General features: G+C 46.4%; 1 protein-coding gene and 1 long non-coding RNA gene across 2 annotated transcripts in view; one reads left to right on the top strand and one right to left on the bottom strand.

Annotated features, from left to right (window-relative positions):
* The window catches only part of LOC114065499 (serine/threonine-protein kinase TNNI3K), a gene marked incomplete at its 5' end in the record, with an annotated part of 40,568 nt that extends 30,427 nt beyond the window's left edge, over positions 1-10,141 (top strand). The window contains 9 exons of the mRNA XM_027899464.1: positions 130-234; positions 4,837-4,889; positions 5,057-5,109; positions 6,397-6,529; positions 7,239-7,348; positions 8,807-8,866; positions 9,085-9,254; positions 9,823-9,902; positions 10,030-10,141. Coding sequence (XP_027755265.1) covers positions 130-234; positions 4,837-4,889; positions 5,057-5,109; positions 6,397-6,529; positions 7,239-7,348; positions 8,807-8,866; positions 9,085-9,254; positions 9,823-9,902; positions 10,030-10,106 — 841 coding nt within the window. The remainder of the gene's footprint in view (positions 1-129; positions 235-4,836; positions 4,890-5,056; positions 5,110-6,396; positions 6,530-7,238; positions 7,349-8,806; positions 8,867-9,084; positions 9,255-9,822; positions 9,903-10,029) is intronic.
* Positions 10,142-12,289: 2,148 nt separating this feature from the next.
* LOC114065494 lies at positions 12,290-14,169 on the bottom strand. The gene is made up of 2 exons (XR_003572981.1): positions 14,125-14,169; positions 12,290-13,673 (listed from the first exon to the last, which is right to left on the bottom strand). It is a non-coding gene; the product is annotated as an uncharacterized LOC114065494 (long non-coding RNA).
* Between the last annotated feature and the right edge of the window lie 294 nt (positions 14,170-14,463).

Raw genomic sequence — 14,463 nt, 5'->3', positions numbered from 1 at the left:
CATAAATTATATAACCTTATTTTGTATGTAAAACAATTTTAAAGGTTGCATGATTTACATTTAAGAAAAAGTGTCAGACAATTTTTGGCTGTTTATTAACTTTGAGTAATTTTTTTTTCCAAAATACAGAACTCTTGATCTGCAGTCTAAATTAATCATTGCTGTAGATGTGGCCAAAGGCATGGAGTACCTCCACAATCTCACACAGCCCATCATACATCGGGATTTGAACAGGTCAGTTTCTGTCTTTAACCTAAAGATTCAGAGAACATGAAGGCTCAAAGACACAGGGACCTCCACAGACTGCTGTAACCAACATCTTGTCTCATTAGCACTGAACTGAAAATAATCTCAGACATTTCCCACAAACCCCTACAAGTCACAATTGCCATACTGTCATTGTCCTTGAAGGCAGCAGTCACTGAAAAAGAGTGTTTTCCTGCATCTGTTTGTTTGGGTTTTTCTGAATTTCCATTTCTGAATGCTCCATGTATTTTAGCCCAGCACCTGCTGTCAAGGAGTACTTTGTCACTTTCCCTCGTCAGTTCATCTCCTTCCTTTGTTTTGTCCCTTTTACTCCAAGTATTTCCCCATAGTCACAAGTTTGTGTGTTTCTTGATTTGCTTGGCTGGTTTGTTACAGCTAAAAGCATCTCTGACTGTTCTCCTCTGAGAGCTGAGGTCTCACACAGGACCAGGCACTCATCCCTCTCTTTGGTGGTATCCGAGTAGGAACACTGAGCCCTTGGTGTCTGCAGGGAGAAGCCCGTTCTTGCTGTCCTAGATATGAAAACAGTCTTGTGATGTGCGTGTTTCAGAAACAGGAGGGGAAATACCTAAACTGCATTGACTGCAAGATTGGAGATGAAAATGATCTTTTTGCTACGGCAAAACATGGTCCTTAGCTCTGTCAGCCCCTGAGACCAACAGGCACACTGGGGTGGCATCCCTCACTTTCGCTCTGAGTCTCCTTCACATCCCTGCATCACTGCACAGGTTCCTTTCGGGCCACAATCCATGGTTTCCGAGGGAGAGCCTTGTTTTCAAGCCTGCAGCTCTTGCCTCAGCTGTGATGCAAGCCAAGAGCCTTGTGCCTGACCACTGCAGCCTGTGGGACTGCTCTGGGGCAGCCAAGGTTTAGACTAGGGCAGCCAAAACTCAGCTCAGCTCCACAGTTCAGACCTCACAGCTCAGCTCCGGGCTGTGGTGGCTCTTAGAAGAACAGTTCTGCAGTGAAGGATTTTAAATAATATTTTCCACAAAAGAAAACCCAAATCAGTATCTTCCTAGAGAACTGGAAAGCATGTAATTGCCCCACAGAATTTTTACAGATCATATTTGTGAGGGTCAGAAGATAATTTGCTGTAGGGACACTGCTGTCATTGATGTGTGCCGATGAGAGCAGCTCAACTGCAGCGCAAGAGCAGGAGTTGTGTTTGCAGCATGAGTCCCAGCCAGCCCACAGGCACAATTACCAGATGAAAATCTTTGCAACAACTTAAGAGAAAGACCAAGAGTGAAATTGTGTTAAGTTTTGCCAGTGGCTTCACAGCAGTCTCATATTTTTTACCTTAAATTTTCACATAGCTCGTAACCCCCTTTGTGAGTTCTGAAATCTAATGCACCACACATAATGCATTAAATAAATCTGCAATATGGCTTGATAGAATAGAGAAGAAAATGAATCTTTCATGTACTCTACCCTCAAAAAGGGGTTATCCTTCCATTTGGAGAATAATTGGGAGTTTTATTTTGCTTTTCACTTCTGACAGCTATCCGCAATGGTGACACGTATCAGCTTATTACTACTTACACCATGGTGAGGGATGACAGCCACAATGATTATAGCACTTTAATAAAAAAAGAGACCATTTTAGTATCAATTTAATTTAAACCATAGCAGCTGAACATGGCTGGAGCAAGCCTTTGAGCGACTGACCTGCATTTGATGGCTCTAACTATCCGTGAACACTTCTGAGAGCTGCTTGGTGAGGGAGATGAAAGAGAGGATGGCAGCCTGGTGGTAATGGGGATAGAGTCTGTGACTCCTCTTTGTTCAAACATCCCTTGTGAAATCTTAAAATAGCTGTTGCTTTTCATTAAACCCACAGCGTGTTAAAGGGAGAAGGATCTTTTCGTGGCCCTGATCTCTGGGAAAGGGACATGCTGTGCCTGTCACTTGCCATGGGAGGGAGAAGCCTCCGTGGCTGGCAGATCCAAGAACCACATCCTTTCACAAAGGCAGAATGATTGCACATTACTCATTCTTCTCTCATTTTCTTCCTTCCATGTTTTCATGAAAAGAATGAGGCTTGCTTTCACCATTGCAATCCCTGTGTGATCTTAACAGAGGATGGTTAATTTCTGATTCTGCTGAACTCATTATTAACCTTCTGCCCGCTCAGCTCAGCTCATTTTTTTCTTCTGTATTTCTCAAAACAGAGGCATAAGAGTTTCTTTCTCATCTAAGGTTTTCAAATTTGCAAGTGCCATTGAGGCAATAACAGCATTTTTGAGCTGTACCTTCCAAGCCCTGTTTCTGTGGGCTGTATTTTTTACTGTAGAAAAGAAAAATCAGTAACCATAGCATTCACTGGAGGCACCAGATTGACAAAACCCTCCAGAGCCTGTGTTCTGCCCTCAGATATGTCCATCCATGTGCTCAACACCAAAATGAGCCTTTCAGCATTGTTTGTCAGATTCTGGGCCAAGGGAGGTTCAGGTTGAACATCAGGGAGAATTTCTTCATGGAAATAGCTGGCAGTTACTGGAATGAGCTGCCCAAGGTGATGGAGTTCCCATCCCTGGAGGTGTTTAAGGAATGATTGGACATGGCACTCTGTGCTCTGATCTGGTTGACAAGGTGGTGGTGGGTCACAGGTTGGACTCAATGATCCTGGACATCTTTTCCAACCTTAATGATTCTGTGAGTCCATGAAAGGCTGTTGCATGCCATGGAGAGAAAGGGCCTGTCAATTGATTTCTCAGCTTCTCAATAAAAACTGACAATCCAGGTCTTGATTATGCCTTGACTTGTCAAGTCTGATTTATTCAAGGTCTACACAATCCTGGAGAAGACTGAAGTTGAAGGTAGGGCTCAATACAGTTTATTCACATTGAGACTTGGGGATATTTTTTGTCCCTACTGACAGAGGCTAAATTTGAGTGAAGACCACAGCAAAGTCTGTAGCTTTGTATGACTTGTACATACACTCAGCCTGGGGTGCAGCCTTCAGAAGTCTCTCTAGTTCAGCTTTGTGTTTGATTCATATTTTCCTTTGGCATCTGGTGGGGATCTCAAAACAATTCTCCATGTCATACTGAAATCACTTCAATATTTTGACGGAGACTACATATGGGAGCTAAAATCAGGTTGAATATAAATCAAAAGAGTCATGATTGCATTTTTATGATTAAATTTTATCATCCCAAGTGTTGATTTTAGGTGAAGCTAGAAATCTTAAAGACAGTGATTTGTAGAAGTCCTGCTTGGGAGAGCTTTAATTTTTTCTGTCCTAAAACTGTTCTCTAGTGAAATTTGTGTTCCTCACTTGACTGTTCTTGTTTCTATCTGCAGCTCTAATGTGAGCAAGTTGTGCTTTTTGTTGAGACCATCAATATAATTTCCATTTTTTTTCTCCCCATATAAGCCCTGGCCAAATTTTCATTTCTTTTTTACATACACTTTTCACTCTTCTGAATTTTCTTGTATCAGTCAGCATTTGATAAATATCCTGTCAGCAGCATTGTGTCCACATTCCTGCACTTTTATGTTGTGATTTGCTCAGCCCTTCCAAAGCAGATTCACAGAATCATAGAATATGCCAAGTTGGAAGGGACCCACAAGGATCATCGAGTCCAGCTGCTGGCCCTGCACAGGACCATCCCCAAGAGTCACACCAGGTGCCTGAGAGTATCATCCAAATGCTTCTTGAACTGTCAGGCTTGGTGCTGTGACCACTGCCCTGGGCCATGAAGGTGTAGTGACTGGGGTAGGGAAACCTTCATCCCAAGAGGTACTGGAAGCTTGTGACCTAGCTAAGGCATGTTGTGAGTCTTTCCCCATGTTCCCACTTTGTTTGAAAACCTGTGTTTGTGTTGCTGATTTATAAAAGCCTTGGTCAAAGGTTGGATTATCTGTTAAAGGTTTGACTCTGTGATCTTGGAGGTCTTTTCCAACCTTAATGATTCTGTTATTCTATGGTTTTATGAAATGGCCTTTTTTCTACTTCCTCTTATGTGTTCTTTGCTGAAAATTAAATGAGTTGCTGTAATGTCCTTGAATCAGTTTTCAATAGATTCTATATACACTTTCCCTGCTAAGTGACGCTTTGTAATAGGCAGAAGATATTTTGTGTTCATGATCCATTCTATATGGACTCTTCAGATCTGCTTCTTCCCTTCTATACACCATCATAAATTAGGGATCACCACCATGAATTTACACCTACTTAAGCCTTAGAAGAGAAAAGAATCAGTCCATGCAGTTTTATTTGAAGGCCATCACTCTGCTTATATTCCATTATCATCTTTGTCACTTCAGCACTGAGATTAACTGCACTTACTTAATAAAACTATTAGACTTGGTCTGTAACTAATTACAGAAGCTGTTCTGCTCTGATATTGATTAAAAGCTGACCTTCTGAAGCTTTGGGTTTGCCTCTCAGAATTAATGTGCACTTTCTAACAATAAATGCAAGATGCAGCTATAGACATTTAATTAGCTATGCAGGTAATTCGAACTCCTCAAAAGTGTAACTATGACCCAAAAACTGTAACATTTTCACCATTTTTAAGACACTATCAAACAATTACCTATATTTTTTTCCCCCCCCAGTCACAATATTCTCCTGTATGAGGATGGTCATGCTGTAGTCGCTGATTTTGGAGGTAAGGAGTTTTTGTGAAACATTTATAAATTAACCCCAAATTCTCTAAAACTAAACATGTGCTGGCTGAGACAATCCTGTAGGATTGCACTGAATACAGGGCTTTTGTATAACAAGGTGTGTGTCTGTATTGGTTTGACAGTAATTATTTTTGTCGTTCTGTTTCAGAATCTCGATTTCTGCAATCCCTGGATGAAGACAACATGACAAAACAACCTGGGGTTTGTTTCTTGTTTTGTTCCAAGTAATTAATATCAAATATAAAGGCAAACCCAGTTTAGGAGAAACTGAAATATGCTTATTGAAAAGATGGACTGCTGTAGTGTTTCATCTCTCTCAGTGTTTCTCTGTTTTGGCTTTATTTTTTTCCTTTAAGTGCCTTTAATAGCAGAGATGAGGGAATATATAACATCTTCAACAGAAAACAATGTTTTATAAGGTTGTCTTGGGAGCTCTATTGCCCCAATTCCTTTCTTAAGACTGAGTTTTAATCCACTCTTCCCAACTCTCACACACATTTGTTGGCAGGTGATTCATTTTTCTAACAGGGAATCAGTGCTGAAGAACTTATTTCACAGTTCTTTTCTACACAGCAGCCTATTGCTCACAGTCAGATTTACAAGACAGTTGTTGTCTTTATGGGTTTGAGTCCAGATGTGTCCTGTATGCCACTCTGTGGCCAGAAATGTTCACATCATCCTAACTACTAATGTGGGATGTGATGGGCGATACCAAAGGATGGGTAATACTACACCAGGGCTTGCAATCAGCACTTTACACCCTGTAGTGGCACCTGCTGTGTGAGGAGCAAAGGTTGCTGCTCAGACCCAGGTCCTGCTAGGCCTTAGTGACATCCCACTGAGAAGATCTGTCTTAAGAAGGGCTGTCCCAAGAAAGGCTGACCTGAGGAGGACTGTCCTGTCCTGTAAAGGATGCAGAGTAAAGGAACCAAGGCACAAGGAATCTGAAAATCACCCCAAACCCATCGCCCCAGGGAGAGGCTGGTTCCCTGTGAAGCACTCTCAGAATTAGGGGTCTGCCAGGAGGGGCAAAACCCCAAGAGAGCAAAGCCCCAGCCCAATACAGCTGTGGTCAGCTTTTGTTTCTCCCAGCTGAAGCAGTTAATTCCTATTATATGGAATTTATTCATATGTATACATATATATATATATATTTATCTCTCCGACCTTATGGTGTGGTCTGCAGGCCTGGAGGCTGGGGTTCTTTTATTCTTACTCTACTCTCATGTTTAAAATCTGCTCAGCCTGGCTGTACAGGGCTGAGACAGCACCAAGCTAATGCAGTTACGTATCATGTGCAGTAACACACACCAACTAGAATTTATAAGCCAGGTGAAACTTTTTCCTGGGAAATTACCGGTTATTTTATAGAGTGACGGAGGCAGGAAATAAGAAAACAAAGGAAAAGAAACATCCAAAGACAGGAATAGATGCATGTGTGAGGAGGCAAACACTGCTAACGTGTGACTGCTGTTTCCTGGTGCACAGAACCTGCGCTGGATGGCCCCCGAGGTGTTCACCCAGTGCACGAGGTACACCATCAAAGCTGACGTCTTCAGCTATGCTCTGTGCCTCTGGGAGCTGTTAACAGGGGAAATTCCATTTGCTCACCTGAAACCAGGTAAGATGCCCCATGAATTAGTATTTTAAATTTCTCTAAACTGGAGAAGAAGCTACACTGTGTAATTTTAACCAATAGTTTACTGAAGTGTGTTATTAAGTGCTAAAATACAGCATTTGGTGAAAAGCACAGAAATATCCCATTATAATCATGTATATTACTCACTGCAGATCTACATAACCTACAATTCTTTATCCAGGTCTAGTATTAGGAACAAGTCACTCTGACTGCAGGTTTTTTAATCTCTCACATGAGTGTTGGGATTGCAAAGCCATTCCTTGGTACTTTTCCTCACGTACCTCAAGAGAGCACCCAAAAACTATGGGGGGGTACAACAGCAGAGTGACCTTTCTAGGGCTGCACTTGGCACTCCTGAGATTCTGACCACTGGATGTCTGAAAGGAAGTATTAGAGGTCAAGAGTGCTGCAGGATGTGGTCAGAGCCAGCACAGGTAAGGAGGGAGGGCTCAGACCCCTCTGCCAATGAGACCCCTACTGGTGTCTGTCCTGTGGCTAGAGGTGGGCCCAAGGCCATGGGGATGGGCAGCTCACTCTGCTCTCAGTCTGACTGGAAAAGCCATGCCTTTATCTGCAGGTTGGATGGCTCAGTGTTCTTGTGCCTGCCAGGTGTCTCAGCAGTGAGCAGGTGTGTTCCCAGGATCTGTGTGAGTGCAGGCATTAACAGGTCTCTGTGGGCTGTCCCTTGCAGCAGCAGCTGCAGCAGACATGGCCTATCACCACATCCGCCCACCCATCGGCTACTCCATCCCCAAGCCCATCTCTGCCCTGCTGATGAGGGGCTGGAACGCCTGTCCCGAGGTGAGTGCCCCTGGCTGCGGGAAAACAAGCATGTCTGCTCTGGCTGACCCTCCCCAGAATCCCATCTTCCATTGGAAAGTTGCCTTCAGAAAGTGCCTAGACACAGGGGTGTGTCAGGAAATACAGGAGAGTTGGTGAATTGAAGAGGAAAGTAAACTGACATTTAGCCATCCAATGAAACTTAAGTAATCACGTGACTTTGATTATGACTTCAGTTATAGTGTGAGTAGAAAACTCCTTGATGGTCTCAGACTGTGTGTATAACTGCTAATGACAGCATGTAACACACATTCACTTTAAATTTATTAATAAGATGTCATATTCAAGTGTTGACTTAAGCAAGCACAGAGATGGATGCAGTCCCTGTGTCTTGTCAGCATTCCCACAGCCCACTTAGCCCCCAAACCATCTTTTCAGAGTCCCAGTGCACTTTGCTACCCATCAGTGACACTCCAACATTGCTTCATCTTGCCAATGTTTTAGAGTTTTGTGACAGAATTATAAAGAAATTGATAGCACAGTCACCCATGGATGGCCAGTACTTTGCACAAGATATGAGCAAGAAGTTGTTAAAATTACCTTAATTAAAAGTGTTTTGCTTTTTTTTCTTTACTGAACTTTCCTTCATGGATGGCAGAGCTGCTGTTGCTCCTAGACTGGAGGGCTGCTGGGAGGACTGCAGGACTTTGGCTCAAAGTCCTTAAATAGAGCCTACCTGTTGCAAGTGGTTCTGTTGAGGACAAGGTGGTGATGGGAATGAGTAGCTTATTTAGCAGTTACCTCACTAAGGTATTCCCAGCCCTCTACTGTCAGTGCTCTAGGTACTGCTTCAGTCACACCTGAGCTTCCCGGGAAGGCTGAGCTGTGAGCTGGGACAGAACAAGGATAGGCAGTAATGGAGGACTACTTGTCATTCCCCTCACTTACCTGATCCTGTCCCGAGTGTGGCCTCCACAAACGTCTGTGCCACTTGAAGCACACAAAGATGGACATACTTGTCCAGGAATGGGCTGGGCAAGCGGTGGGGAGCAGCTGTGGGGGGGTGCAGGTACATGGGTGAGGGGAGGAGGAGGAGGATGGTCACACAGGCAGCTTGTCTGCTGCTCTTCTCTGCTGTTGCCGTGTCCAAAGTCCTGTTCATGGCCAAAGAGGAAGCCAACCTAAAGAGCAGAGCCAAGGATTTATTAATAGCATTTTTGTAATCTTATGATCTAGGTATTATTAACTCAAATGCAATTGTTACAGAAAAAGAGATGAATTGCAGTTAAAGTTGTTATACACACACCTCTTCATTTTGTAGCTCAGCACTGAACTTGCAGTTCTCATCAGATTCCCAAACAGATTGACAGCAATGCCATGGAGTTCAGAGAAATCCTGTCCCTGTGTGTCAGTCTATTCACAGCAGATCTGTCCCTTTCCATTTTTAACCTAGCTCTGCTTTTCCTGTTGTGTTCCCAGGGGAGACCAGAGTTCTCAGAAGTTGTCACAAAGTTAGAGGAGTGTCTGTGCAATATTGAGGTAAGGACCTGGTTCCCAGCATGGGGAATCTGTGTGTGTACAAGCAGATGGGAGTACAAGTGGGGAGAGGGACAGTGCCAGCAGCTGAGGACACCACTGGCTTTGTAGCTGCTGGAAAAGTCCAAGGAAAAGTGGGGGACAGCTTATGAGAGAGAGATGAGGAAGGACATGGAAATATGCAATAACAGTACCTTTTTTTTTTTTTTTTTTTAATGCAGTTAATGTCTCCAGCCTCCAGCAACAGCAGTGGGTCCCTGTCACCCTCCTCATCCTCGGACTGCCTTGTGGCCCGGGGAGGTCCCGGCCGCAGCCACGTCGCTGCGCTGCGCAGTCGGTTCGAGTTGGAATATGCCCTGAACGCTCGAGCCTATGCTGTCTGGTCAGAGGGGTGTGTATGAGCCACCCGGGGAGGGAGAGAGGCTCTGAAAGGCTCAGACTGAGGTGACTGAATGAAGGAGGCCATGCTGCTGCAAGGTGTTGTGGCAGGACCAGGAGAGAGCTCTGCCAGATTTGTGCCGTCACCTGTGCCCATTACAGAGATCAGGGATAAACTACCTGTCAGCAGGACAGTGGGTTTGGTTCATGACTGGAAGATAATTCCACAGTCTTCCTCACCAGAGAAACTTATTTGCAGGACCCTTTTTGCAGTGACACATAAAACACATGGCAATGACCCTGGATAGATGCCTGGAATTGCTTCCATAATGACAATGCAGAGAGAGTTGTGAAGCCCCAAACAGGGTATTCAAGGGCAGTTACTCTGAGAAGGGTAACTGAGTGCAAGTGTGCCTGTGGGTCCTGGTCTTCATGACTTTTTCTTGCTTTTTGTTTACTGAACTGCTGTGGTCAGGCCCTACACTGATGTCTCGTGGTACTTTTTCCTCCCAGTCTGGAGAAAAAGCTCCTGTAGCCTTCATCAGTCTTACCTAAACTGACACCTCTTGTTTAATTTGCAGCACTGGGCAACCCCTCTCTCAGGGCCTGTCTCTGGATGACATGAGAAGGAACTTCCAGTATCCCCCAGTCGACAAAAACGGTGAGTTATTGCAGAGGGGTCCTCTACCACAACAAGTTGTTCTGCTGCCGTCAGCGCTGCATGGAGCAGGGACAGGAGCACCACTCCTGTGCTGAGCTACAGTTGACTCTGTCTCTGCACCTTGCAGGGTACGTGTCGGACCCCTTGAGCACCATGAGGTTCCATTCGTGCGGTGGCAGCAGCAGCTTTGAGGAGAGCAGCTGAGGGAGGGACTGTTCGCCTGCTGCCAGCCCGGCCATCGACCCGCAGCCCTTACTGCTCCACCAAACCCCGAGTGTCACACCGAGATCCCTGAACAGCTTTAGTGTTGATGGCAAATATCCCCATCCTGCTTTCTGCTTTAGCATCCCTGATCCCTGAAGCAGGTCTGCGATGAGGCCTCGAGCAGTGCGACAGACGTGAGCTGTGACTGCGTGGTGGGCTCTGTTAGAGAACTAAAAATGGAGCAAGGGAGCAGACTTCGTGTGCACTAATAACCTCAGTGTACTCACAGATACCTGAGCTGCTGTGTCATCTGTGAGCACCTCCTCAGAACGTGACATGTGGAAACAACAAAATAATTCCAGAAAGCAAAAGTTCTATAGTTTAAGAAGCTGTTTACAAAACCACCTGCTTGCAAATAATTGTACTAGTAATTAAAATTACTGGTTCCTTGAAGAAAACAATGTCGTAGATAATTGGTCTCTATAGAAGAAACATCAGGCTTGGGGGAAAACATGTTTTATAGGAGTGATCAGTTAGTAATACAAACAAAAACTCTGGAAAATGCAAATTAATGAGTAGAACATGCTCCAAAGCTGTTTGTGGGAGTGCAAGTAGCTGTGCTGTTCCCAGAGAAGCCTGAGGACCCCAGCACATCAAAATATTTACCAAGAATGAGACAGTCCGAGGATTCTTACACTGCTTTGGAGACCTGCCAGTGCCTGGCGACTGTAGTGATATTTTAAATTAACATACCAGCAATAGCTTATCTAGATTATCAGCAATAGATTAAAATAGATGATCTAGATTAAAATAATTAAAATAATTAAAATAATATGGAGTCCAACCAGACAAGGGCTTAGACTGCAGGCAGGAGTGAACCTGGCATTCCTGCAGCACATGTCCACCAGCCTGGCACAGCACGGGACCAGACAGCCAGAATAGCACAGCACAGGGCAGCCAGCACGGCATGGCCGGCTGCCTCGGAGGCTGGGCTGGCACAGCCCTACCAGGCAGACTGAGGGGTTGGTCATGCCTGGTTTGCACAGCTGAACCCCAAAACCCCTCAGGCAATTCCCAGCCAGGAAAGTCACTTTGCAGCCCTTGTTTCAGACAGAGGGATGCACTGCCCATACGGTGCTGCCCACCAGGTGCTGCCCACCACCAGCATCCCAGGCAGCGTCTGTGAGCCACCATCCCACATCCCTGCCAGCAATGCCAGGGCTTGGTGCCCAGTTCCAGGAGCATGACTTCAAACCTTCCCACGCTGTGTCCACGTTGCACAGCTGGTGTGGGTTTGAACTGGTGAAATACATCTCTTCAGCCTGTGGGATGTCACCAGGTTCCAGCTGTGCGAGACACATCTAAGGCACAACCATCGGCAGCCAGTGACAGGCAATTGAGAACACCTGGCAGCTCAGGGAGTTCCAAAAGCCTTCCTGATGAGCCAAGAATGAGTTATGCCAGTGGCAACACTGTTTGATAGTTTGCTTTGCTCACATATGCTCACTTTAATAATTAGTCGGGGGCTTTTTTCTGCTGCACATCTTGTTTTTCCCCAAGTGCCACCTACTTTTCACTTTGAAGTTAATTACTAATTAGCACCAGATAGGAGAACAGAAAGGACCAAGGGAAACACTTCCAAACCTATACAATTATCCTTTTCCATGGTTTTGCACATTACCAAATTTCTGCCTGCTCAGATGACAGGGACACTAATGTTTTGAAAGTCCACATATGTGTTCCTAACCACAGGATTCCTTCCCCCAGTTGTTACAACCACATGCCCAAGTGCCATTTTGAAGTATTTCAAGAATGTTAAATAATGAACTGCCAGCATTCCAGTTCCTTACAATCACACTGCCCTGTTCATCAAGGCCTTTTAGGATGACCTGGGTCTTCTGCAGTCCTGAAGGGGCTCCCAGGAATCCCTCCTAAGGCAAATCCCTGCATCCCCATTTGCCTTTGCTCACCTTGGATTGCCACCCATGTGTCCAAATGCTCAGATGCAGCCATGCCACAGCCCCAGGCATGAGCTTTGTGTGGGCACCTGTCTGGGGCAGCTTTAGCAGCACACTCAGCCCAGCATCAGTCAGTCCTTTGGCAAACTGAGACAGACACCACAGCCCAGGCCCTGCTGCACAGGCAGGGGTTATTCCTACAGTTAAACCACTGGCAAAAATTGAAGGAGCTGCACAGACTGGTACAGGTGTTTAATAGACCCAAGTGAATGTGCAGGTCTGGGTATGTACACAGAAAACACAACCTCCTGAGATGGTCCTTATCAGGAATGTGCATAGACTGCACGTACAAATGCAACTGCCTCTAGTACAGAAGGGAACACAGCAACCACTTGATGACATTTGAGTTTCCAGTCCCAGGCATATTGATCTGAAGTGACTCACAAAACCAAGCCACTCAAAATCCTACCCATTTCAGCCTCATTTTCCTACTTGAAATGCAATTACAGTCCCTACTGTGTGGGGCTGAGAGTCCTGCACCCACCAAGCATTGCCTAGAGGCTGCTGCATACCCAGCCCCAGGTGCCCAGCTCAGGTGGGCCCGTGGAGGTGCAGGAGAGCTGAGAGGAGCCTCAGGCAGCAGAGATGGGCAGCCACTGCCAGGCTGAGACAGCTCTACACTGACCACCCTCTTGAAGCCTCAGCCCGGGCTCCATGGCCCAGGAAGTCACTCCTGACTGACATCAGCAAAGGCAAAAAGCCAGGCTTTATGCATTTACAAATACTTGTTGGAATTGTTCTGATTTAACAACTTTCAGCATTTCAAAGTGCCAAGAATACCTTGAAGTGTGGCCAACAGCAAGTATGGATCCCTGAGAGAGAAGCCCCCCATGCCTCCCAGCACATAGGGCACTGTGCATGCAAGAGAGCTACCCTCCCCTCACCTGGAATGGGGAAGTCCCCAAGCTAAACCCCTCATGTGAGGCCTCCTTCGCCCTGATCCTGCCATTGTGTCTCTGCTGAACACCCCTGGATGATCTTACGAGAATCAGAGCAATGGCATGCACAAGTGCCCCATGCACAGCAGCGAGGACACAGCATGACTGACAAAAGGCTGCAGCTCAGAAAGGCAAAGACACCTCAAAAAATGACAGATACACTCAGACATGGGCACCCTGTACAGACAAACACATACAGCACATCTCCTGCCCGCCTGCAGGAGCAAGTGATGCATGAGGGAAGAGAAGTTCAGCCAGTCCAGTATTCCTCTGCTTTTTGGGAAAAACAAGCATGACAGCTATGGAACAATCCTGGTGATTACTGTCTTCATCATTCCGAAGCAGCACTGTTTCCTGGGCTGGCAAACACAGGCTTGTTTCAGGTGTCTCCTGCACACTGAGGAGCTGCTACAGTGAAATGTGACAGGTGGTTGTGGTACTCGTGGAGTAAACAGAGGAATGACATCCCAACCAGCACAAACCCACAGCTAATTGTGTGAATGTTGCAGGACACATCCCTGAGGAGCTGCTGAAAAAGCTCAGAGCAGAGTTTCTTCCCCATCCTGGGCCTGTTCTGCGGATACGATGATTGGGTCTGGGTTTGCGCAGTCCTACGGAACAATGAGCAAATGTTACAGGAAACCTTCTGAACTTGGAGCTGCTGAGGTATTTGCTGTGACATCTCCTACAAGCAGAGGCCAGAGTAACAGCAAAGCCAAGTGCTGATGCTGACCTGGTGCTCCAGAGCCCACAGGTGCTGCCAGGGCTCACCCAGTGCCACCGGAGCCTGTGGCAAGCTGGGTGGCTCTAGCTGCTCTGCACAGCCAGAGGGGAGAGAGGGCAGAGGGGCTGCAAGAATTAATACTACAGCAAAGGGATTTGCATGGGATTTTGGGGACAGGAAAGAACACAGGCAGCAGCCACCCGAAAGGATTTATCATCCCTTGTCCCAGTTACCAGCAGCAGACACTTAAGCAACAGATAAGGAATGGGACAGTGATGCATCCTTTGCCTCTGACAGGGATCAGCCTGGGGGCAGTGATGGACCCACGCAGGACTCACCTGATGGGGCCTGTGGCTCCTCTCGCCCACATCAGCAGCTCCTGGGCTCCCTCCAACGGGACTGTCCTCCTTCTGCTGCCTGGCACCAGCAGAGCTCCCTGCACTTGCTGACACATCCACTATCTCACACTCTCTCGTGTTTTCTCGGGGGCCCTGCTGTTCTCCCTCTGTTTTCACTCCCACCTGCTCCATCTCCTCCTGCCACCCATCCTTGCCCTCCCCTGCCCCTGTCCCGGGAGCTGCCAGCTGTGGCTGGGTGCCCAGGCACAGCCCTTCGCCTCCTGCAGACCCTCTTCCTGTCGGCTCCACTCCCCCATCCCCATGGGCAGGAGTGTTTGG

Source organism: Empidonax traillii, unplaced genomic scaffold (genome assembly GCF_003031625.1).
Source record: "Empidonax traillii isolate 1590-97213 ecotype Southwest subspecies unplaced genomic scaffold, ASM303162v1 scaffold669:size348880, whole genome shotgun sequence".
Lineage (NCBI taxonomy): Eukaryota > Metazoa > Chordata > Aves > Passeriformes > Tyrannidae > Empidonax > Empidonax traillii.
This window is presented reverse-complemented; position numbering and strand designations above follow the sequence as displayed.